This window comes from Cryptomeria japonica, chromosome 3 (assembly GCF_030272615.1).
Source record: "Cryptomeria japonica chromosome 3, Sugi_1.0, whole genome shotgun sequence".
Lineage (NCBI taxonomy): Eukaryota > Viridiplantae > Streptophyta > Pinopsida > Cupressales > Cupressaceae > Cryptomeria > Cryptomeria japonica.
In genome coordinates, this window is record NC_081407.1 from 493139338 (window position 1) to 493166261 (window position 26924).

The following is a 26924-nucleotide window of genomic DNA, read 5'->3' on the forward strand; positions in this document are numbered from 1 at the left end:
GTTCTCTGAAGACTTTCTCGGTGACCTCTGAATATCTATGTCAGTCGTAGCAGTCACAACCCAGTGTGTCCTCTTATGATTTTCCTTTTAACTCTTCTATCACACATGTCTCTCATTTTGATTCTCAAATCACTCTGTATAAATAGATCTTTGGGACGGTGATCTGTTCATGCTTCGATCTTACAAACAAGATTCATCGAATGAATAAACATATAAATTATTTCATTGGATAAACTTCCTCAAAATCATACAAAATCTTGAAGTGCAATTTCCTATGTGATAACGGTTCCCTGTTCCTCGATTCTTGTAACACGTTTCCACATATGTGTCCAGGTTCATTGAATCTGGTTACATGTTTCTACTCGGTTTAAATTACTCAGTATAACTTCTTTGCTGCTCGGTAGACATAGAACGTTACTCGGTAGATAGCTCGGTGTATACTTAACTCTGTGACTCCTTTCTTTTGTAACCGACTGAATATTTCGGTACTATTAACCGACTAGAGTATATAGGATGACTTTAGACATAAAACTAATGACAACTTAGTAAATAATAACAGTTGTACCTCACTTAAATTGGAGCTAAAGGTGAGCCAGGGGATGAAAATACAAAACTAAGCTAATAGACTACAAATGAGACTCTCAGATGACTCTGTTGAGTCTTTGTCCTTAGGACGAGCACGTAGGATTGGGACACCAGTGCAGCGTGCTGTTGTCCTGTATGGACAGAACACATAAGCCATACGAAAGTGACATGTATGATAAAACCACTACATGAGTGATACAATAACAAACAAAATCAATAATACAAAATACAAAGTACTAAAATAAAGTGAGAAAAGATGAGGGATGCTTACAATCGTTCCACGATTAAAGCTTCCTGCAAGATGATTGGCTTCCCATAAACCTACACACAAGCAAGAAGGACAAATTTGGGGGTTGTGTTTAGAGGTCTGCCTCAGTCATACCCCAATTTCAGTGTTTCCACCTCCATGGAGAAACCAAATAATAGAACACAATGAAAGATAAAATGATAAAGATAAAGAGACAAGATTAATATAATAGCTAGATTGAAATGAGAGATTATGGATATGCAAATATACCAAGAAGAATAAGTAAACTCCCTCTAACACTTGTGAAGACGACACCGTGAGTTCTTCAAGAGGCTACAATAATGGTGGTCTTCAAGATGCCAACAAACCTGTATAAGATTAAGAGAATGGATACCAAGAGATCAAAATATCTCAGGATGATCCAGAAGTCCCAAGAGAGACGAAAAATGTGAGAGATAATCTCGACGTCAGTGGACGTGGATAGAGGTGTTACGAACTCTTCCAGACACATGTGTAATGCTCAAATGGCCACTTGCAAGCTGGTAGATTCATGGGGCGTGAGTGTGGCACACAAATGTCTTCGTGGTGCACTAGAGTCCCATGCTCAATTGGTCAACATGGTTGTTAGAAGACAAGTTCCAAGCTGACAAAGCAATCCATGTGGACAAAAGGACAAACATGTCGATGTATGATCTCCATCAACTTGGAGTGAAGATGCTTATGTGATGCAGAATTGCACAAAATGCAATTTATGACATTATAGTTCAAAAGCACACTATATCAAAGAGTTCAACCCCTTGAGGGAACATGACAAGAAAGTATACTTAAAGGTTGCAATTAAGGGAAAAGCAACGATTCTAGTTGCTCAAATAAGGACTGGGTTCCATCATCTTAGATGTGAGACAAGCAAATGGATAGTCCTCGAGGAAGATTGAAAAGATTACACATCATCTTAGATGTGAGAAAGGTAGATGGATGGTCCCCAAGGAAGATTGGGAAGATTGAATCTACATTTTTTGCAACAAAGGGGTGGTTGAAACCAAGTGAATTTTTTTTCTTGATTTTGCAACAAATGGGGATATTTACACTCAGTTTGGAAACATTTTATTGGTGGACAATCTGATAGAGTTCTTTGAGGAGATAAGGCTTAAAAAATTTACAAGTTTCCTAATCAAGATACATAATAGAAGAGTCAACATGGAAAGAAATGTGAAAATGGATTAACGTTAGTTCTCTTGGTCCCTTAGACCACTTAGTCTCGTGAACTTGATTAAAATCATTCAACTCAACTCAAATAAAATAAAATAGATATTATTATTATTCATTTATGTTAGAGTCATCTTTTATTAGCTAATAATTATTTATTTAATTATTAGTCTATTATACTCTAAGTTTAAGCTAAACTTAGGAATCTTATAATTCTTTAGGGTTTTCACCTATAGGGTTTCGAGTATATTTTTATAAGGATTCTCTCTTTGTATTTTCATAACAACTGTAATTAATGATTTGCATTCTTGTTGCACAATCAATATGACTCCTTTTTTCTGGATCTCCGAATGCTGGCCTCCATAGCTTTTTTGCTTCTCTCCTTCTGTGATAGGTTTGCATGCAGGTGATCTTTGGGAGCTGTAGAGTTGATTTTTCCTCAACTCCAATAATTTCATTTCTTATGTGATGTAATTGTGGATACTATAGACATATATGTAGTGCCATGATGCCTTCTACAATGGCACAAGGGGTGGAGTGAAATGGTGTGAGTGTGTTAATGTTAAGTTTTATCTTTTAGTTTAAATTTGACAACCATTCACATGTTAAAATATTAATATTAATTATAAAATTAATATTTTTAAAATAACATCATATAAAACAAAATATACCCTTATAAAAAATATAAATTTTAGATAGATATATAAATATAAAATAAAAACAAAGCTATTTAAAAATAATCCACCATTTCAAATTACATTTAAAAAAATATATTTTATAATTTTTCATTCAATTATCGAATAAAAAATTTGTATTAGAGAAAAAATAAATAATGCAGATACAATATAATTTAAATATTTTTGTATGTAGTAAATATAATTTAAAATGAAATAAAATAATTTTAAGGTAAATAAAATAGTTCAAATTGATATCTTTTGACATTTCTTTAGATAGATGTACTTAAGATATCTATACTAGTTTTTATAATTTATATAAAATAGTAGAAGATATCCATGTACGAGTCATTTAATTTTTTTACATTATTTCATTTAAATATAACATAAACAAATTAAAAAATAATATTATATTTAAGGTAAATAAAATAGTTCAAATTGATATATGTTGGCATTTCTTTATTAAAAATAATCCACCATTTCAAATTATAATTTAAAAAGAAAAATATTTTATAAATTTTTATTCAATTATCAAATAAAAAATTTGTATCACAAAAAAAAATACAATATAATTTAAAATGAAATAAAATAATTTAAAGTAAATAAAACAGTTCAAATTGATATCTCTTGACATTTCTTTTGATAGATATATTTAAGATAATTAAAAAATAATATTATATTTATAATATTTGAATTATATAATTATAATATTTAAATAAAGTAAGCGGCCACATGACACCTTGCTCCAAGCAATATATTCATTTTAACAGACGGGCAAAGCTCTAGCGTGAGGTTTCAGCAAGTGCTTGAGCATTTTGAAAACCCGAAAGTAGCTCGATAAACAACAATTCAAATTTAAGACGACGAAGGAGTGATACAGACAGAAATGGCGTTAGTATTAATGTGTGGACAGCCATGCAGTGGTAAATCAACGGCTGCTCAATATTTGAGCGGAGCACTTCAATCTCAATCATTCAATGTTCGTGTTATCGACGAGTCCTCGCTGCATATCGACCGTAATCAAGGTTATGCTGGTATGCAATTTATCTATTTTCTGAACCTATTATTTTGTTCAGCTGTTTTCTTCATGAAGTTTGGTGAATTCGCAGTTTTTGGTATGTGAATGATCGAAATCATGCAATCGCTAAATTTAATCTCGATGTAACGGGATTTGGATGCGGGGCTCTTTTATGAAAACCTCAATGCTTTTACCGATTGAGCTTTTTCGCTCAACTTGATGTCTCATCGCTATGATGTTACACCTTTAGGTTAACATAAGCGACCAGTATGATTTGATTGCATTACAAGCTTCGGATTAAATTCAAGGGCCGAGGGGTATTACTTGTCACCCGGAGTTACATGGAATATTTTACTCATTTTCAGCATTGAACATGTCTTCTAGAGGATAACCTAGGACTCCGCCAGAAGAGCTCCGGTTATCTACCATTTAAGCTCACTCCACTTGGCCACAGCGGGTAACTGTTGGCTGTTATCTATATTTGTGTAATTTTATATATAATTGTCGTAAAATATGAATGATGGGTTGGGGATTTTCACCCTTGTTGCTGTTGATCAATAGACTGAAATAACGAATTCTTAAGATTATGGATTTTGTTAACAGTCAACAGCATGTATCAAATCTAAATATCAATACATAGGAAACTAATGGAACAGTATTACCCATAAGATTAGGCAAGACGCGGAGATTTTTATGTGGAAAACTCTTGTGAGAGAAAACCTACCACCAAAAAAACATTCACAACTGTATCATTTAGAATTAACACCAATTCAAAGCAACAATGTCTTTGCAAAACCTTTTACAATGTTTTGATCGATAACATACCTTTTTTTTTTTTTAAAGCAAGTGCTATCAAGGTGGGGATAGCGCCCTATATTGATCAAAGGAAAATTACATTATATGTTCATCGGACTCTATCTACCTACCATCCCAAAACACACATCACAACAAGAACAATACAACCCGAAATTAATCTATCCGATACATAACATGACAGAGCTAAAGAAACCTCAAAATGGTGGCCACTCGCTCATCGATAGTGACCACCTTATCAACACTAGCCTCTGAGAGCCACCCATCTTCTTTTTGCATCATCCTTCGAAAAGGCGTCATATCTGCATTTGTGACCTCTGCTCCGAACACTTCCCAAGCCTCTGCTATGAATTCCTTCTTCCTGTTTCTCTGAGCCACCGCCGCCAACTGTGCTTTATCTTCTGAATCCGAGCACTCGACATCTGAAAGGAAGCATGCAGGGTTAAAGTAAGGGCCGAGAATACTAGCCCACTCCTACTTGACCTCCATCACCGCTCCACCCACAGCCTCCGCGTCCTCCATCCTCACAAAACCTGCAATTTTCTCCATGCACGCCTCCTTTGAGGGTAGTACATCAACTAAAAGGCACAAAACAATTTCATATATATACCCATCACACCAGTGTCGAGCCTCGCTAAACGCATCTTCAACCAGATCTTGAATAGCAGATTTACCTTCTAGCTCGATGTCGAAGAGCCGATCACATTGCTCTTCCAAGGACTCCTCGCAGCATACGTAGCTCAATCCAAAACGATGCACCATTATTACCACAGTAAAAACATGCTTCTCTGCGCTGTGCATAAATGGACCGACCGCCTCTAGTTAGTTCTTCGGGCACATCAATCAAAGCCAAAAGAAGCGTCCACCATCTCTGTACTCCATTAGATCCTTAATGCACAGACACAATCCATTCTCAGAGAGCCGTAAAAACTTCTATCCAAGCCACGTGATAGAGCACTGAAAGGAAAGGACCTCTCCTATCCCAAAAAATCCAATCGATGGTGCACCTTACCCAATTCCCATCCTTGGGATGTGCTCGCTGTCAATGTACGGAATCTTCTGAAGATCTCTAAACCCTGCCTCAGCCGACGACATGACTACTGGCCTAGACTCGGAAATTCCTTTGTTGGCAAGAAAGTCTGCCACTTTACTTCCCTCATAGTAGATGTGGTGGACTTGATAATCTAGCAACTTATCCATCAAGGATTTAATCCTCGGGATCCAAGCATTTAATCTCCAATTCGTGAAGCCGTTTTTGATGATCCCGTTTAGTATAATTTGAGAATCACCCTCAATCGTTACTTTCGTAAATCCGTTAGAACACACCAATTTCAATCCTTCTTCTAATGCTGTGATTTCCGCGATGTTATTTGTAGCCAAACCCACAGGGCCACAAATGGCACCAACTAAACTCCTCTCTAATAACCGCCCCAAACCTAGATAAACCCGGATTACCTCTACTAGCTCCATCGAAATTCAACTTTTTCCATCCGAATGGAGGTGGAGACCATTTAACTTTCTTTCTTTCTGCGGACTTGAAGTTTTGGTGATGACTACTGATCTGCTTCAAGTTCCAACCTTGTTCCATCTCCATATCCCATTTTGTATAAAATTTATATCTCCTCCCATTAATCTTGCCATTGATGGTTTCTTCAATAGCCGCTTGGATTTTTGTGGTGAGGACCGAAACCTCCATCTCTTCCTCCCTAAATATCCTCTTGTTTCTCTCTTTCCAAACATGCCATACTAACATAGATGGGCTAACTAACCATAAGCTTCCCCATTTTGAACATTTGCCTCCCGTCGGCCAAGCGAAAATAAAGTCTTTAAAACACTGATTACACACCATCTGATTTTGAAGCTTCACCAATAGCCAGTCCCAACACTGCTTTGTGTACAAACAACTAAACAACAGATGTTCTGTTGTTTCTTCTTCTTGTTTGCAAAGGGAGCATCTGCTGGGCCCCACTATACCTATAGTTTTAAGTCTGTCACATGTTAGAATCCTTCCATGCAGGGCAATCCAAAGGAAAGCTCCGGCTTTAGGCAAAATTCTTTTATCCCAACACAAAACTGCCAGCCAATTACCATCCTTTTGTCTCTTTCTTTGCAATTCGTACCCCAGATTCACTCTATATTTACCTGATTTTGCAGCATTCCAGACAATAGAATCATTTTCATTAGTCACAAATGTCTTCCTATTTTTGAGTATGTCATTCAACTTCAAACTGTTCTCGCTCTACCAATCTCTTGCCCGTTTCCATGAGATTGGAGAATTAGGGGAATGGAATGAGTCAACATAATCTGCCACATGAGCTCCCATATCTGCCTCAACTTGATTAATCCAATTTTGATCCTCTATTATATCTACCAATGCAACCTCACCATTCCAGGAATCCCTCCAAAACTTGGCTTTTTTCCCATTGCCAACTTTCCAAGTGAGGTGATCTGTGATAATCTTCCTGCTCTCCCATACAAATTTCCAAATCGGAGAACCTCTGGCAGCCATAACCTTGCACCATCCCTTTTGAGGAGTGTTGTACATTTTCCATGCTAGTTTGGCCTCTAGTGCTAAATTCTGTAATTTCATTTTCCTGAGACTTGGCCCACCTTCCTCCTTGAGCATACAAGCAGTGTCCCAGTTGATTAGAGGAAACTTCTTTGCCTCTTTCGATCCTTCCCAAAGAATTTTTTTAAGCATACCATCTAGTGCAAAAATTGCCTTACAGGACAAACTGTAACATGACATGTAATAAATCGGTACTGCTGACAATACAGACTTAATCATCTGAATGCGCCCTGCTTGTGAAAGCCAATTATTCGTCCAAGCCGTTGACTTGGCTTTGCACTTGTTAACTATTTCCTCCCAAATTTTATTATCCAGTCTACCTACGAACAAAGGAACCCCAAGGTATTTGATAGGAAAACTACCTTGGCTAAACTGCAGAATCCCCACAATCTTCGATTGAATACTCCTACTTGTACTGAGGAAATAAATCATAGATTTCTGCTTGTTCATACACTGCCCGGACACCTTTTCATAATCATCTAACACATCCTTAATAGTGTAGGCTTCCCTCTCTGTGGCTTCACCAAACAGTATAGTATCATCCGTGAATTGCGAATGAGAAATCGGGTCCAAAGAATCTGAAATTGAAACCCCTTTCCAAATGCCTTGCCCCACCCTGCTTGATATATTCCTTCCTAGCACTTCTGCCATGAGCACAAACAAGAAGGGCGATAGGGGGTCTCCTTGTCGTATCCCATTAGTAGCAGGGAAAAAACCACTAACAGACCCATTTACAATGATAGAGAAACTAACAGAAGTGATGTAGTGATATATACATTTCAACCAATTATTATCAAAACCAAACCTTCTAAGGACCACCATAAGAAAACTCCATATTACACGATCGTATGCCTTGGTCACATCTAATTTAACAATCATACCTTTGAGTTTGGACGAGTGCATCGAGTGTATAGTTTCAACAGCCAAGATTATACTATCCGTAATCTCTCGCCCCGGGGGTGAAGCCGTGCTGTTCGGGCAAAATGATCTTCATCAGAATTGGTTTCAACCTATTCACCATCACCTTGGACAAAATTCTATATATGGAGTTGCATAATGAGATTGGCTGATAATCCGCTATGGAAGAGCAATCCTGTTTCTTTGGAATAAGGGCAATGTTGGTGTGGTTAATTTCCTTCACAATTTTACCCTGCTTTCTAAAATCCTCCAAAATTTCTAGGATATCATGCTCCAAAAACCCCCAACATTTTTGATAAAAATCCATTGTGAAACCATCAGGGCCGGGCGCCTTGTTTGGGTGCAAATCAAGCGCTGCTTTTTTTACCTCCTCTAAAGTGAAAGGACAGCATAATGATTTGTTGTCTGCATCTGAAATCTCACTATGAATAACATCCGTCATAAAATGAGATTGGGCTGAATTGACACCGCTCCCATCCCCCCACAATTCTTTGAAAAAAATCACTGCCACTTCCTCAATAGCTTCCGGAGAAGAATGCTGATTACCTTCTCTATCCAAGATCGAGTCAATATGATTTCTGCTCCTTTTCACTTTCACCGAAGCATGGAAAAATTTAGTGTTGGCATCACCTTCTTTAATCCACAGCTCTCTAGATTTATCCTGCCAAAACAATTCTTCTCTAAGTAGTAACTCTGCCAATTCCTCCTTAAGAGCTTTCTCTTTATGATACTCTTCATTGGACATCCCAGAGGTGATAATAATTGTGTTTAATGAAGATAATTCTTTCTCTACTCGCTCCCTTTTAACAAAAATATTTTTAAAAGTGTCTCTGTTCTAGACTTTAATCTTCTCCTTTAAATATTCCAATCTTTTTGTAAAGGTAAAAGACGGGGAACCAAAGAAAATATTGCTTTCGCGCCACCAAAGTTCAAGAAGTGATAAAAATTCCGTATCTCTCCACCACATGCTCAGAAATCTGAAGCTGCTCTTACCTTTTAATGGTGCGTCACTCAACTTTAACTCTATAGGGAAGTGATCTGACAAAGATATGGGGAGAATAGACGCCTCAACCTGATAGGACGACTTTACCCAGAATTCTCCAATAAAGTGTCTGTCCAATCTTTTCGAGATATGTGCGAAATTGGCCCTATGATTAGTCCATGTAAATAGACTGTTCTTCGGGACAACGTCCAACAAATGATTCTGAACAACAAAATCCCAAAAGTCTTCCATCACCTTGTTTGACATTCTCAAACTCCCTTCTTCTCATCTAAGTCAAGCAATGCATTAAAGTCTCCAGCCACAACTAATCTTTCACTCTTCAAATTAAATTTTTTTTCTGAGACAACATTCCAAACATGAAACTTATCCATGGTTTTCGTTGGCCCATAGACATTGAATAAAGGAAATTCCAAATTCTCCTTAGTGTAGAAAATAGAGCACAACATCCAGTTATCAACTTTCTCTAGCAGGGTTAGTTTTACTAAAGAGGGATTCCAGATAATACCAAGTCCTCCAGCAACTCCATTGGCTTCTTGGAAAACGCCCTCTCAACCTCTACAATATTTCAAAAAACTAATCGACTGCTCTATGCTAAGTTTTGTTTCCTGAAGGAGGATTATTTCGCTACTACTTCTACAAAACGCTCGTTTTACCAAGCGTCTTTTGTCAGGGACAAAGAGACCCCTAACGTTCCACGTGGTGATCTTCATATCTTGCCGAGGGAGAGGCCTTCTCCCTTGGCTATTTGCATAAAGTCAAACACACTGACTATGCCCTTCTCATTTGCTCTGTCTTCCCTTTTTTGGCGATTACTCCTTCTGCCTCGGCATCCTTTTGCTTTCCCAAGCAATGCGTTGGCCGACTGACTTATACATCTCGGATCCACATTATCGAGGGCATCCTCATGAAACAACTCTTCTTCGAATTCCTTATCTAATTCAAACTCCGTATCAGATAAGCCTTTGCATGAATAGTTGATTCTTGGGGTAGACGGGACTTCATTCCCCTCCCTTATTTCTGATGTATCTTGTTTGGGCAAGTCCTCGCCACTATGGTCTCTCTGTTAGCGACAGTGTTTAGTTTCTCTTCAGAAAGAGCTTCCCTGGTTTTAGACGAGGATTCCTTCTCTTGTTGCTGAATCGGCGATTTTGCCTCTTGAAAATTATCAATTGAACCCGTAACCGTTTTCGACGGTGGGTCCGATTTACGCCTCCAGTTTTGTGGAGGTCGCCTATTAGGATTTCTTGCCTTCCTCACAAACATCTTGCAATCCTCTTGTTCGTGAAATCTGCTCCCACATCTAGTGCAAATTCGTATCTCTTTTTCGACTTCCACCTGCTGCCGCCAAACCCCATTTGATGCACAAAGCATGATGAAGTCCGGGACGCATCTTACAGCCGCAATTCTCAATCTAGCATACTTACAAAGATCCTCTTCATCGTCAAAATCTATCTCTAAAACCGTAACTAGCATTCTGCCAATCTTTTCCGAAAAAACCTCGCCCCAATACTCGATCGGTAGATTGTATAATCTTATCCATATTGGGCAAGAATAAACTGCCAATGGGATAGGGTCAAAATTCGGAGTCCAAGGCTGTAAATACACCGCATGCTTCTCTGCAAACCAATTCTCTTGATTGAGAATACGGTCTCTTTCAGACCCTTTTTCAAACAACACCACAAAAAATCTTTTTCGTAAAAACTTTATGACAATTCAATCCCCCCACTTCTCTTCTACCCATGATCTAATATTTTTTCTGGACCAGTTGAGGCCGAGGATCTTGGCAATAACAACATGTTCAACCCATAACTTGCAATCTTCCTCCATCTCTGCCGTGAGATCCACCACAATCTCGCCAATTTCTGCATACTTCCTTCCTTTCAACCTCCCTGATTCCGCTGATCAACCATTGTTATCCAACCATTTTTGCAGACCCGAATCCGCCATTTTTTAATAAATTAATGGTTTGAACCAAGGATGTAAGCACTACAGGCAATAAGCCCCACTATTTCTCCAAGGTTCTCCCCAAGGTAAGGGTACTCCATTTTTAACACGGTAGAGACCAACCCGTGGGGTTTGAACTTAGGTTGTAGGCACTACAGGCAAGGAGCCCCACCATTTCACCAAAGGGTCATCCCCGATAACATACCCTTATTTTGCAATCTCCCATGCGTTTATTCACTAACAATGGACAGATGTCTAATGTCTATTAGAATGAGTTTGTAACCTTGGTGCATTCACACACACTTTATACATACACACATGTATGTATGTACATATATATGTATTTATGTGTATATGCATAAGAAGAAGAAGATTTTAACATTCAGGAGGCTAAATATAGCCAATGGGATAGACTGTGTAATTAAAGTGACTTTTGCAATCCCATCATTTTCCTATGCAAGGTGATGATGAGCGCCCCCAACTTCTTAATGGTCCCTTCACTGAATAAATTATTCCAGGAGCCAGCTGTCAAGATATGCACATACTTGCCCCTGCTGTCCTTGAAGGCATCACACTCTAAAATGAAATGCTTTTCTATTTCCATGTTCTTGGAATTGCAAAACATACATACTCTTTCTTCCCAAGCTTCTTTTGGCCTTTTCCAATGCCCAGTTTCACAACAGAGTTGATGCGAGGTAGTTCTTAACTGAGCAATAAGAATTTGGTTCTCCACGAAATATTACCCCCTATATATGCTTTTTGATGATGGTCAAAAGTGGGATTGAACTCATTGATATAACAATTCTTTTTTCTCCCTAGCCCTTTACCCCAAATATGCTTGTAGAAATTATCCATATCAAAAGCCTTTATCGCTTTATTAGTTGTGGGGCATGTATTCAAGCATGTATTCCATTTAGTCACCCATATGTTGTTTTGTTGCATCCAAGTCTTCTTTCTTTTGTACAATATGCCATAGAAAACAACACTAGGCCATCTACCTTCTTTCATTTGCTCAATTCTTTTTAAATAACTTAAGAGACACACCATAGCAATTGCTTCAATAGGAGCAGCCTCAATTTCACTCAGCATGATATGTATACATGTATATGTATATGTATGTATATACATACATATATGTGTATATATATATATATATGTATAAATATAGACATACATATATACATGTACATTTGCATATACATATACACTAAGTCATAGTGTTCACCGAATTTTGGTTGACTTATATAACATGATTTAAAAATTTCTTGAAATTTACCTTATATTCAAGTGTGTATAGGGCATAGGATTTTTTAATAAAATTTATTTAGAAAACGTTTTTTTTACCTCTCATGTTAAAACATAGATAGAGAAATCCCATTGAAGCATGACTGGTTCAAGTAATCACAAGCACAGGCAGCGAAAGGATTTCTGGTAGGGATGTGGGAGATCGAGATGAATACTATGAATTTTTGCAGTTCGTTATTCCAAACTAAGGCAAGGCCCACATCCACACATAGGTGGAGTTGCAGAGCACAAACAAGTAAGGTTGTTTTTGTTGAATATTGGCAGCGTCGGTTATCACTTCCAGTCTGAGGAAGACAAATGTGTAAGTGGCCTAATCGGCCTAATCGGCTAAGATGGAGTGTTGAGCAAATTCCTACAGGTTGACATAGATAACATAAAGGTTGTGATAATTATTGTGATATAATAATTATATTGATAGGCATTGATAATATAATTATTATATTTTATTGGGATAATATTTGTGATAATATAATTATTATGATATAATAATTATATTAATATTATTATTATTATTATTGAGATTATATTATATTATTATGATATAATATAATATAATTATTGGGCCAAGAGTGGTGACCCTTAGTGAAGGGACACCACCAATATATATAATTGAAGTGATGAACACATACAATCAATTAATGGACGATATGTAGATGGGCACCCATATGCAACAATAAAAGAAAGAATCGATACCTGTGGTAAAATCAACAGTTTTGTGAGCAAAGCAATTCCATCAAGTAGGGTCTGGGCATATTTAATATATATATGTAAAAAATTCCAATAAATTTAATATATGGTGTTAAAAAGTCTAACATGTTAAAGCCTTACAAATTGACACACACACACACACGTGTACGTGTGTGAATTTGTAATACCAAGGGTATCCCTACGACCTAGCTAGCGAATGAGGCGAGACTAGTCCCCGGGGTTAGGATCCACAGCCCGCAAGTAGTCCCCCCTCTTAAATTCGGGAAGAGAGTTGAACCTGAGACCGATGGGGAGCAAACCTACCGCCCAATCCAACTCAGCTACCCGTTCGGGCTCAACATATATAATATATTATTCAAATATATATGTGTGTGTTTTAAAGTGGCATAATTTATATATATATATATATGTGTGTGTGTGTGTGTGTGTGTGTTTTAAAGTGGCACAATTAATATATATATATATATATACATATATTATATTTATATTATAATGTTTCTAAATTTATTATAATGTATTCAAATTTAATATGATATTATTTTATTTCTATAGATTTATTACTTATATTTTAGAAAAATCAAATTTAGTCACAATTTTTTTTTCCTTGTCGAACTTAATTCAAATTTTATTGGAGCCGAAAACGAACTTGAACTTGAACCTTGTGACATAGCACATACATATAAATATATATGGGAAACCAAACCATCCAACTATTCAACCAACTTGTGGAATACCAAGCGTCGTGTAAGTATAATCCAACAACATATGACGTTAGCATACCTCATAAAAAGTCAAGTATTAGGCCTCCATAGGGATTGTGCCATTTCTGTACACTATGAATTAATAGCTGTAGATTGTTGATACATATACATGTCACTAGCGTAACCATCACTATTAGCTCCTTACTTGCAGTAGCTCACACCAAAATAACATTGCTCATGACTGCTTGTGGTATCTAGTGTATTCTTCCAAGACATTACCTTGTCGTTAGATATTGCTGCATGTTCAGTGGTTTTGCCACTTGTGCTTTTGCATCATTGATCATGCTCCAACAAACACTTAGCTCATATGTGGTTGCAAATTCTTCTTCCAAATACCTTGTGGTTGCTGCCATGTCATCATGATGTGTGAAACAACATATATGATGTGTTGCAACACCTGCAACATCATTCTCATATGTCAATCACCATACCAATTGTACCACAGTATTTAATAACTCATGTAGGAGATAGTGCAATATTACAACCTAAGAGATTAACATCATGCTTGAGAATGGGACAAACCTATTTCATCTCTACACTGTATGAGCTTTGTAGTACTTATAGTTTTCTTCAAAGAGTCTACAATGTTTTTTTGAGTATTAATTTTCTCCAATTGGATTTTTATGTTCTCAATCAATTCCCTCACAAAATCACATTGCATATCAATTTATTTTGTTCTTGCATGGTAAATAAGCTTCTTAGGCAAACAAATTGCACTTTGTGAATTGCATTTGAATATCATTTAACTTTTAAAATTACTTAACCTCTTCGACCATACCGTTTTCTTACAGACATCAATTGTGGGTATATATTCTGCTTCAGTAGTTGACAAAGCAACTATTTGTTGCCTCTTGCTCCTCCAACTTATTGTTGTACCAAATAAAATAAACAAATACCCACTTGTAGACGTTTGGTTGTCAAGATCTTTAGCCCAATCTGAATCAGCAAATCCTTTTACACTCATTATTCAACGCATATCATTTTTTTTGATCGGTGATAATATTTTTTTTATTAATTAAAAAGTTTGTAAATATTAAAAAATATAAAGGTCTTTCCCTGTAAGTCCGCCACCATTGCTATCCACTATCCAACCCTATCAGAGTGTGAAAGAAAGACTAGAAAATACATAACAGTCCATCATAATAGAGTATCAAAACAGGCCTTTGCAGCCGACCCCCCCAACCTCTGTAAACATCTATAACTACCCAACCCATGCCTTTTTTCCTTTGCTGGGACTGTTTTCCCAGTAATCTCTAGGGCCAAAGCGCATATCTTTGTCTTTTTTGGGTCATTTGGTCTCCCTGGCCATCCTCAGCTCCACTTCATGCTCACAGACATAATCTTTCAACATTTACTAGTCGACTTGAGCTTCCTCCTTGTCCGAGCCATCGTTCCATAGAATGAATGGGCGGAATTCAATGTCGCCCTTTTCCGGAAGGATCCCCTCACCAAATCGAAGGTGTAAACCCTTACTCGTCCCCGCTCTTGCCAAAATGGACATGAGCCCACAAGTGAGCTGCTTCAGAACACAGGCTTCAACAACCCACATCAAATCTTCTTTCAAAACCCACTCCAGCCCCCATGCTACCAACTTTGACACCAAATCCACATTTGTTTGGTAGCAAAATTTAGATGCCATATATTCTTTACCAAACAAAACATCTAAAATTTGCTTAAACATTGAATCATTAAATTTGAACACTTCGCCTAGGCACTTCTTAGTGACCTTCCCAAAGAAGGCGAGCTGCTGCTTTGTGGAATGCAGAGTGAAATTCGCTTCCATAATGCAGCTCTCCACTTGCTCACTGCTCACCAAACATAGTTTCATTGGAAAGGCATTGAAAATGGCAAGAAATCTTGCCTTAAAACCACAACCGCCTCCCCCGTCATATCATCCTTAAATGCTCGCGCATGAGATTGTACCCGTTCTCTGATACCCAACTCATTTCCCGTAAGTCCTCGTACATCCCTTCGCCATCCACACCATCCAATGATACTCCCACATTGGAGAGAATATCGGCAGTAGAATTGCCTTCATGTCGAATGTGGGAAATACAATTTTTAAATTTTTTTAACAACTCCCTCTATATGGCCCAAATAAACTTATTTAATTTCCAAGAGGGGGCCTCTCCTTTAGAAATAGCATTTACAATGACTTGCGAATTACCTTCTAGGTGCAAACAATCAACTGCCAATTTTTTGGCCAAACGAATACCCTCCAAAGCTGCCTGAGTTTTCGCCTTGTTATTGGTGCCATTTGCCAACCTTTGAGCCCTAAATGCCACAAGATCACCCCTGCAATCCCGGGCCACCCAACTAGCACTAGAAGGGCCAAGATTGCCCTTTGAGGCGCCATCAAAGTTCGCTTTGATCCAACCAGCCTCTGGAGCTTTCCAAACAACCAAATTGGGTTCCGTGATTGTTTGACTAACCCAAGAAGGCCCATTAATGGGCCTATTCAACCCATATCATTAGTACCATGATAAATTAAGCAATTGTCTAGAGTTCCCTTCAAGTGCCTAAGTACTCTCTTTGCATGTATCTAGTGTACTTTACTTGGCTATGTTGTGAACTTGCTTAGAACTCCCAATGTTGGGGCAACGTTTGGTCTTGTGCAAACCATCATATGCATGAGACTTCCTACTGCACTTGCATGAGGAACCCTCCTCATGCAATCGTCTATAGTTTTATGAGATTTTTCCATACTTAGTCTCTTGTATTTCAAACCTTAGCAAGAGTGTCTCAAGATACTTCCTTTGGTTTATAGTTTCTTTTTATTTCCATCTCCATATTCCTCCATTTCAAGAATATGTTTGGTAACTCCTAAGTCTTTCATATTAATGATAAGCATATGATCAACATATAAAACAATAATCAAAATTTGATCATTTACACTGCTGAAGTATACACAATGATGGACATCACTTCTAAAATCAATTCTGGCACATGTTTCAAAGTTTTGGTTCCACATCCATAGCGACTATCTTAACCCATATAGAGATCTATAGCTTACAAACCAATTTATCTTTACCTTTCATCTTATATCCTTCGGGCATTTCCATAAAAATAACCACCTCTATGTCTCCATGCAAGAATGCTATCTTGACATCCATCTACCCAATCTCCAAACTAGTTGCCACAACATTAGATAACGCCATTCTGTTGGAACTCAACTTAGCAACAACGGAAAATATCTCATTGAAGTCGTTTTCCTTAATGTGGGAATAACCCTTTGACACCAACTGGAAGTGATCCATCTGCTTTGGACTTCTTCTTAAACACCCTCTTGCAATCAATGGGTTTTCTATCCTTAGGTAGATCAATGAAATTTCAAGTCTTACTCTATTTTAGTGCTGTGATCTCCTCATCCATGGCAGTCCTCCAAGACTTTCTCTTTGGAAGTGATGTAGGAGCATCCATGGGTGTAGAGAAATCTTGCATCACCCAAAAATAATGTTATTTTAATTTTTTGGTAAGCTTAGGTAAATAAAATTAAATGCAAGCTACTATAGGTGTCCATGTACCTTGGAAAGTGTTTAAGGGGACATAGGGTGATAAAATAATTTAATACTTGTGGCCTATATCTAATGGAAAATATAATTTCCATGAGTGGACACATGTTAGCATTAATTGTAAGGCAAAATAATAAAATCTCTGACCGTGGTGTCCAGATGAGGAAGTGGAAGAGTCATGCATACACATGTCTTGGTGGTTGTAAAGAAGAATGGGGTAAGTCACCTCCTTAGGTGCCTACTTTGGATTTTTGAAGAGACTCCTTAGGCACCCATTTGGGGAAGTTATAGAGACATCTATTGGCTATGTGTTGCTTTTCTTGGTGCCCAAGTGTTGTTCATCAAGAGGGGCCATGGGATTTCCAAGGGGCACAAGAGTACTATAAATTGGGGTTTTGGGCTAGTTGTTTCATCATTCATAGTTGAGTCCTTCATAACAGAGTTTAAGAAACAAAGCTTGCAGATTGTAAAGCCTAAGTGGCTGATATTTTGTAAGTGTTTAAATTGTATTTCCATTTCCATTTGAAGTAGTAGAAGGAAGTATTTTCTTCTTGCAATTTCTGTGTTGTTGTTATTCGGTGTAGTATCCTTCATAAGTGGTATCAGAGCATGTGTTTTGGTGTAAGGGGAGTGCCCTTCATCAAGAAGTGAGAGCCTTTTCCATAGAACTTGGTTCACTATTAGTACAAGTTAGAGAAAAGGTGCAACAAAAATTTGTTGGACCATACATTTTAGTTGATCTCCACTAGATCTTTTCATACTTTGCGTTGAAGAATTTTCTGCCACATCTGCACCCTATCCATCTTCAAAGTAATTGCCAGATTTGCTTTCGTCTTCATCTCCCAAATTGCCACATCCACTTTGCTGTTAATTTTAGATGCTTCTTATTGCTCTATCTTTGTGTCAAGTGTGTCTTCTCTCTTTCGTTTTCCTTCGGCTATTCAGTTTCAGGCAGTACACCAAGTTCCTTGAATGTACCATCTTTTGAGTAGAAAATTTTCAAGGTTTCTAGATTTCAAACCTTGCACCCTTTGATATTTTTTCCATTACCAATGAAAATACACCTTTTAGCTTTGGGATTTGACTTGGATTGCCGCTCCTTAGGCACCTAAACAAATGCCTCACAACCAAATATCGGTAAGTGTGTTATTACTAGTTTTCTTCTTGTCCATGCTTCATATGGTGTCTTGTTTGTTATTATAGAAGTAGGAGACCTTTCTTCAAGTAACATGTAGTGCTCATTGCCCCTGCCCAAAACTTCTATCCCAGGCTTGTGCTACTAAACATATTCTTAGCTTGATCAAACATGGTTTTGTTTAGCCTTCTGTGACCTCTTCTACTGCAATATATATTGGGTAGTCCTTTGCATCGTAATCCTAACTTGTTTGCAGGGTACATTAAACTCTTTCGAGCATATTTCACCTCCATCTGTTCTGAACACTCTTATTTTTCTGCTGGTCTAATTCTCTGCCAAGCTTTGAACTCCTTAAACTTGAGAAACACCTCAGATTTGATCCTGGGAAAATATGTCGAAGTATATTATTATCATCAGTGAATGACAAATAGTATAGAGTTACTAATGAATGAAATGGCCACAAGACCAAACACATTGCTGTGTATCACCTCTAAAGTCTCTTTTGCTCGAGTACTTCTAGAGTTAAATTGCATTGTGTTATGCTTTCCTAGCACACAATGCTTGCAAAAGTCTAAATTATCAAAACAATAAAAAAGACCATCCATTTTTTAATTTTTTTCACTCAAATGACCTAATTGCAAACGCCACCTAATCCTTGATTTAGATGTAGGAAGCACAAGCAGATAAAGTTTATGCATCTAGTCTATACAGAGTACTGGTTGCATTCCTTTTGCAAGCATGAAATCACCTATAGGTAAATCTACACCCTTTCAATCAAAAGAGATAGAGTTTCTTGCCAAACTTGGTATATGTAGTATATCTATGAGCATAGTTGAAAAACTCGGACCCGGCAAAAACTTGGCAAGGCCCGAAAATGCGACTCGGCAAAAACTTGGCAAAAACTCGGCTAAAAACTCAACAACTGAAAAAATTGCTTAAATCTCATTAGAAATGCATTTTTTTTGTAAATTCAACGAGGAGATGCATCCAATGAGCCAATAAATGAATACATCAAAGAAACAAGATAATCTAGTTATATTTGATTGATTTAAATGCAAATTGGGTACAAAATGGCATCCTCATGTGGAATGCTGATGGCTGATAATCTGAAACAAAATGAAAATAGAAAATTGTTTTTGTTAAACTAAAAGTAAATACTTTTTAAAACATTTTACATCTTCCTCTTCCCAGCTCTAGTGAAAATTAGGTGAGAGGTAGAACTAGAGGGTCTAGTCTTATGAGTCCAATGTGGCTCCTCCACCTTGCCAAAATGAGGTTGAGGATAGCACCCCTCGTGGGGATCTAAGGGTGAGTGATAGAGAGGTAGAGAGATAGGTCTAGATCTTGAGGGAGAGAGGAGAGAATGGGATAGAGAGAGGTAGAGAGAGGGGATAGATGAAGAGTGATAGGGGGATAGATAGGTCTAGAATTCGGGGCAGATAAAGTGAGTGAGATAGAGAGAGCAAGAGAATGCTGATAGGAGCCTACTGATTACTAAAATTTGATTAAGTTTGAAAATTTATAAGATCTTCTAAAACCTATAATTTGTATTATAACTCCTAGAGATCTAAAACCACTCTCAAACATCTTGCTAATATATACATGAAATATACCTTAAAGTATGTCACATTTCAATTCTTATACTTAAATGTAAAGTCACAAAAAGAAACACCCCACCCCCCTCGCCCCCCCAGCCCCCACCCCGCAAAATCTGGGATTTCTATCAAGTTTTCATGATTCTCCAAGTCATCTTTGGATGCAAGAGAAGACTATATTCAACTTTTGAAGATCCCTCAAGATTTGCAATCTAACAAAAACTCATGCACAAATTATTCTCAAATTTGAGAAGAGAATTTATAGATTTGAAACTTTGATACCATGTAAGAGTTAAAGAATGCTCTATACTATGCAACATTTGGTAGAAGATTGTAGGAACCCAAGATCTAAGAACTTATATGAAAGCACAGGATAGATCAAATATAAGATAATAATTATATTCTATCAAAGGATGCCAACATAAAATGAGATGACTAATTGAGAATTTAAAGGAAACCCCTTGGTTTATAGTGAGACATAGGATCGTATAAGATTATGATACGTGTCTAAATCTTATTACTTGAAACATAAAAGTGATAACTAAGCTATGTGTGCCCTAAGCAAACTTAAGTAACTAGTGTGAATAAGACTTGGGTAATGAACTAGCTAGGTAACACACCCCATTCACATCAACACTTTGTCCACCACAACCTTCATCTTTGCTTGAAGAAAAATTGAGGTTAGAAATCATCCATTTATGACCTTCAATAATCATCTAATTTTCTTGCATGCACCAGTAAGTTGATAACTTATCCGTTTGTTATTGCTAATCTTAGGTTTTGTCAAAGATGATCAACTTATTGATCTCAACGAGATTGATCTTGATTTAAAATGGATGATAGCCAATGAGGATAAGCCTTCATTTTCTAAAGAAGATTTAGATATGTTAAATGATTTTTGGATGATCATGATTGCACTCATGTGGACAATATGGATGCAGATGTAATGTTCCCTATTGGGGTATATAACTGATTTTTGCCCAAAAATATCAATTCCAACAATACAATTTGTTTACAAAAGAGCATTCTATAACTAAATCATATAATAGCTATTGAACTTAAAGTAAATAAACAATTAACATTAATGAAATGATGATTAACATCGCCTATTTGGATCTATTCTATAGTTTCACTTCCAACAATCAACTATATTAGGGATTGGAGGGGAAAGCATGATAGGGGGCCCAGAAACTGTTTGCCACAACTAAGCCCAAGGGCATGGAACATCCAACCAAGACAATTTGACCCCTTGGCCCACAACTGGAAGGACCTCCAGTCCATCCAACTTGGGGGGATCTACTTACATTGTGGGATCCAGTCTGCTGCCTCTCCCTAACATGTTTCCTTACTAATCCATATATAATTGCCTGTAGGGAATTAAATATTTTAATTTACTAATTATAAGAATCTAGATAGATTAGTAATTCCAATTAATAACTAGATCAAAGATGCATAAGTAAGTACATATTAAACAATATACTTAATCATATTGTATATCAATTACTTGCTAAATCAAATGGCTGCTGTTTTCTGAGTGCAGATTATATATTAGAATTTCTGATTTGATTCGATGTTTCCCCTCTTCTCATTAATCATAACCTGAATGTCTTTTATAATCATACATGCTTGCATATTCTTTACATACATATCCTTCATAAATCTCTCACACTTACTCGTATCTGTTTTATTGTTCCGTGCTCCTCCTTGAATGATCTCTTTTTGTATTCTATATATTATTCTCCCCAACAAATCTGTTTATAACATTTTCTTATATCTGTTGTGTACTTTACCAAACTGTTCTTAATTTAACTGATTTTTCATTTTCTCTACTTGCATATATTTCTACTCAATGTCTCTACAAAATCTGCTTTTATTTATATATTATTACATTGAGAAACTTTCCTAGCATGCAAACCTTCAACATATAATTCTGCTCTGAAATCTGCTTTTTACTCCCTTCCCGAATCGAATGCTTTCTCATTGTATTTCCTACCCTTTTTATATTCCTCCTGAAGGGATGAAGAATCACCATTCTTCGCAAAGGATACAACTCTCTCAAGTGATGTGCCCCTCCCTTAAAGCAAATCGCTTCCTTACCAATTGCAGCTTTCTCTATTATTGTTTTGAAATATACACATCATTTCTTTGAAGAAATCATTACCCATGTCAGCGCCTAATTGCATCTCCTTCACTGGGTTAATTAATTACCAATTGCTGCGATTTGAAGAACTATGGCAGGGTATGACAGATTACAATATCCTTGACTCAGGATAATTTGCCAACCTGACTTTCTTGGCAACTATGCTGATATAAGTTGGCAGCCCATGTATATATATTTTTATGTATTATACATATGCAATGGGTCATGACAGCAGAGGCATCAACTTTTATTTAATATTTCTAGTCATGGCTACTTTATTATGTATTCTTCAATTTTGTTTCTTAAGATTGGAATTTTGATACTTAGAGGAGAGTTTGAGTGTAATTGGCAACATTGAATCTTTGTTTGTCGTCTAATTGAAGTTTGGATTTCGTTTCTCTCTACACAATTATTTGGCATGAAATGATAATTGGTTTTTTTCTGTGTTTTTATGAGTATTTTAGCGTTTTTGATTTTTCACATTTTCTTATTTTAAACCCATTTAATTGAATTCCATTTATACTTTCAATTTGCCATGTCATTGCTGTGTAAGTATATGGTTGTATGGTTTGATCACAAGTTTAATCTTGCCTTTTTTTTGGATTGGCATGTGCAAATTGAGCTTGAATTTCATTTCAATTTCTAGTGTGTAGTGGTAAGCAGTCCCCAAGATTTCAATGTTCAGAAAATGTCATTTTTATCTAGATGTAGATGTGAAGGCTGCTGTGGTACTTAACCCAATGTTTGTTAGAGTCCTTGATGTGTAGTTTTGGAGACAGTACAATAGAAGGTGTTGCAGTCATGTATAGACTTGTTCTTTTGTTGCTGTTGTTGCCATTGGATGTACTTTTCTTCATAGACATTCTTAGTAAAAATTGTTCTTTGATTACCTCCATGAAATTTCCCTAGGTGGGTTTCACCTTCACCCCCTCGTCTAAGTGGGGTTCTCTTAAGACCTTGGCTTAGGCTAGCTTCTCAATGTTATGGAACATGCGGTTCAACTTTGAGAAAGGTAAATGTGATTTTTCCCAAAAATGATAAATTATTTGCAGAGAAATAATTTTGCAATTTGAGAATCCAATTGTCAATAGCATCTGTATCTATTTTTCTCTCAAAGGTGGGGAGGACAATTGGGCTTCTATAGTGTGAAGCATTGGCTAAATGTGGTCTCTTTTTGGAATCTGTCATTTGATCTCATCAAGTTCTAGAATTAATCATCTGTATAGTGGCCCATTTAGCCGTGGTATCCAAGGGATGATCAATTGGATATCTTAAGTGATAACGTAGAGGAACACCAGTCCATAAAATGAACATATCTATGTATCCTGTGAGCATGCATATTAACTTTGACTTTCTGCTTATATCGTTTTGTTGGCAGTGGTGTTGAGCATGCATGTTCATTGTGACTTTCTGCTCTTCTCTAGATCTGGTCATGAGTAGGACAAATGTTCCTATTTGAGGAATAACTCATCGACACTGCATTGCATAGATTTGAGATGCTAATTTTGTAGGAGCCAATTTTGTTGTCTGGTACTTTTTGTTGCACATTTTGACAATGACACTCTAAGGTCTATCCTCATAGCACTATGACACTTATATTGTTTTGTTGGCAGTGGTGTTGAGCATGCCAATTCACTGTGACTTTCTACTCTTCTGTAGATCTGGTCATGAGTAGGACAAATGTTCCTATTTGAGGAATAACTCATTGACACTACATTGCATAGATTTGAGATGCTAATTTTGTAGGAGCCATTTTTGTTGTCTGGTACTTTTTGTTGCACATTTTGACAATGACACTCTAAGATCTATCCTCATAGCACTATGACACTTGTACATGTAGGGTTGCCCCACTAGAACATCATGAACATCCAATGGTGCCACATCACAAACCTCATCTTTGAAGGGATTGGAATAGGCTAGACAACACTGTTAACCAACGTGGATGTCTCTACTATAACTCACCCATCTGATTACCTATGGATCCAGGTGAGGTGTCTACATATTCAACTTTTTGATTGTATCAGTGGAGATTAGGTTCTTTTCACTAGGAGAGCCTTGCTGACACAAAAATGCCATAGGCTCTTGTGAGTCTTGCACCATATTTTAGTTTCCTTTTGGGTTTTCTTTCCAAGTTTCTTCGGTGATTGACTACAAATCTATCGTTATCTCTCTTTGGTTCGGCACTTGCAAAAGAGTTTTTCTTACCTTGTGCTTGAACTTCACTTAATTTTCACTAAATAACAGTATGCAGTCCCCATGGTTTATATGCTCAAAACTACACATCAAGGACTCTAACAAACATTGGGTTAAGTACATTAAGGATATGGAGGTGTTCTCAATGGTATTAATCTTGGTGAAGGGTTCTTAGTGTTGAGTTTTGTAGACTTGTATTGAGGATACATGGAAAGTGTTGATGCAGTCTTCTGCAAACTAGTCCTTTTGTTAAGATGGTTGCCACTGAATGTGCTTTTCTTCATATGTATCCTAAGGTAAATATTCTTCCTTGATTGTGTCCACAAAATCACCTTAGGTAGGATTCACCTTCATTACCTCATTGAAGTGGGGTTATCTTGACTCCTTGGCTGGTAGGGTAGCCTTTTAACATTGTTGAATGTAGGGTTCAACACTGATGATGCCAAATGTGATTTTCTCCTAATAGGAAAAATTGATTATAGAAATATTTTTACAATTTGGGAATCCATTTTTCAATAGCATCTTGCATCTATTTTTCCCTCAGAGGAGGGAATGCCAAAGTTTATCCGAGCTTGATGAAAGTCTTAATTGCCATACCATCTTTCCAGTGGGGTTTGTAATGCATATGGATCATCTACACAAATTGGTTCAGCATCTTTAATCTGTCCTTTTAGAGCCACCTCTATCAACTCCTTAAAGGGATCTGAGGTCTGAGTAGCTCATTCTTTGGTACCCATCTACCATCAGTTGCATCTATGGGGAAGATAATTCTGCATGTCTCTTATCTTTAATGCAAATTTCTGAGATTATGGTCACATTTTATGCTATATTCAGGAGTGATTAGGCTCTTATACCATTGATCTGAATTAAGTTGTAATTTAGGGAACATACAGTAGTTGAGAAACTTCTTGAGTAGCAATTTAATTAAATTAAATAACACAAAACTGAATATTACTAAATAATTGAAGTAATTTTTATTTCAACTGAAAGTACAGAATAGACAAACTCGGTAGGAGAGACGGATGCTTTCTATTTGAAAAATTAGTTATTGTATGCTTTCAAAAAATTGAAATCATACCAAAAATAATATATTAGGGTTTTGGTAAGAATAGAAATGTCACCACACTTGGCCTATTCTATTTGGAAGTTGAACACCACACTTGATTGTGGCCCATCCTATTTGGAAGTTGACTGGGCTGTCCAATAAGTACAAAGAAAACTGAAAATTGTTTTGGAGTTGTTTATTTTGATATACCCATTGGTCGAGCTCAGAACTCCTACCTGAAACTGCCTCTGAGAAGACCCATGGTGTTCTCTATATCAACTGAATTTCTGAAAATCTCAGAATATGCTGTTCCTTTTCTTTTTGCATTTTACAATATAAAACTATTGAAATATATGTGAAATTTGATGATGCAGGATGTCATCAATATCCTTATTGATGTGCAGGCACAAGGATATGGAGGTGTTCTCAATGGTATTAATCTTGGTGAAGGGTTGCCAACAATATCCTTTTTGTTAAACTGGTTATACTATATTTATGCAACACTTTACCTCATCTACACATTGAGACAGTTATCAAATAGGTAGCTTTCCTTGACTTTCACTTCACATTAATATTCAGAGAACGGTTGGGCTACCTGAGCTGCGTCGCCTTCGCAGAACATTTGTAAAACTTACAGGGCAGACTAGTTTGAGTGGTCCTCCTCCTCGCATAGATGCTCAAAGTGCAAAAAGAATGTTTGCAGATTATTTGAACCAAGAACTGGGCACTACATAAGCTTCAAATTCTCTGTTCATCTGTTGGCCTTGACAATTGCAGAGTTCAAGAGCAATGGTAGTTTGTTCTGCAGGTAATTCATGGATTCACTTCCCGTACTTATTTTGGCCTGCGTGATGTTTCATTTTCAATTTACAGAGTGTTTTGGTCCATATGTGCACTTATCTATTGGGGAATTTGTTTCTAAAGATATGTAAGAAGCATTCTCTACCTTCTGCTTTGCAGTGCCATGACTGCTCACCTTTAAGTGCATGGGGTATTTTATAAGATTAATTGAGTATTGTTTCCCCAACTAAATTATATTTATATTCTTCTTTGTAATGTGATTTGTGGTCCTGTATCAATATAATGAGATTGGGAATTCGATAGCCTTTTTTAACTTAATGCATGTCCAGTCAGACAATCTTGTGACATGCCTCCTATGTCTAATTCCTTGTTCCATTCCTACAGGTAATATGTAATGATATTAATTATGAGTGTAAAGACCTAATCACCATTAAATTCTTTTGCTGGAAGTGTTTTCTTCCTGAAATGTTAATTTAATAATTTCTTATATTGTCAACTACTTTCTGAGATATAGTATTACATGTTCTGATTAGATTTTATAAGAATTTACTGTACATTGTTGTTCGTTATGTATTACAATACATTAATTTGAGATGCTTTGTTGTGAATTCTCATCTATCTTGTATTTTTCTTTGAACATGGAGTTAATAATAATAATTAAAGCCTAGCACAGCCTACATAATCAGATATAAGTTTGTAGTTGAGGGTTGCAATTTTCAAAATGGCATATCGATCATGGGAGATTTTTGACA

The 26924-nt window shown here is 36.8% G+C and overlaps 1 protein-coding gene across 1 annotated transcript; it reads left to right on the forward strand.

The window, feature by feature from the left end:
- Positions 1-3481: 3481 nt before the first annotated feature.
- LOC131044584 (protein KTI12 homolog) lies at positions 3482-26704 on the forward strand. The gene is made up of 3 exons (XM_057977944.2): positions 3482-3746; positions 25746-25832; positions 25939-26704. Exons 1-3 carry the CDS (start codon positions 3690-3692, stop codon positions 26104-26106), a joined length of 312 nt encoding a protein of 103 aa, XP_057833927.2. The 5' UTR covers positions 3482-3689; the 3' UTR covers positions 26107-26704.
- Positions 26705-26924: the final 220 nt, after the last annotated feature.

Bases quoted from the DNA above. Each gene is read 5' to 3' on its own strand.
- LOC131044584 (XM_057977944.2), top strand. From the start codon at position 3,690: ATGTTCGTGTTATCGACGAGTCCTCGCTGCATATCGACCGTAATCAAG. The intron at 3,747-25,745 runs GTATGCAATTTA...TTGATGATGCAG, and splicing joins CCGTAATCAAGGTTATGCTG to GATGTCATCAATATCCTTAT. The intron at 25,833-25,938 runs ATATCCTTTTTG...CTTTCACTTCAC, and splicing joins TTGGTGAAGGGTTGCCAACA to ATTAATATTCAGAGAACGGT.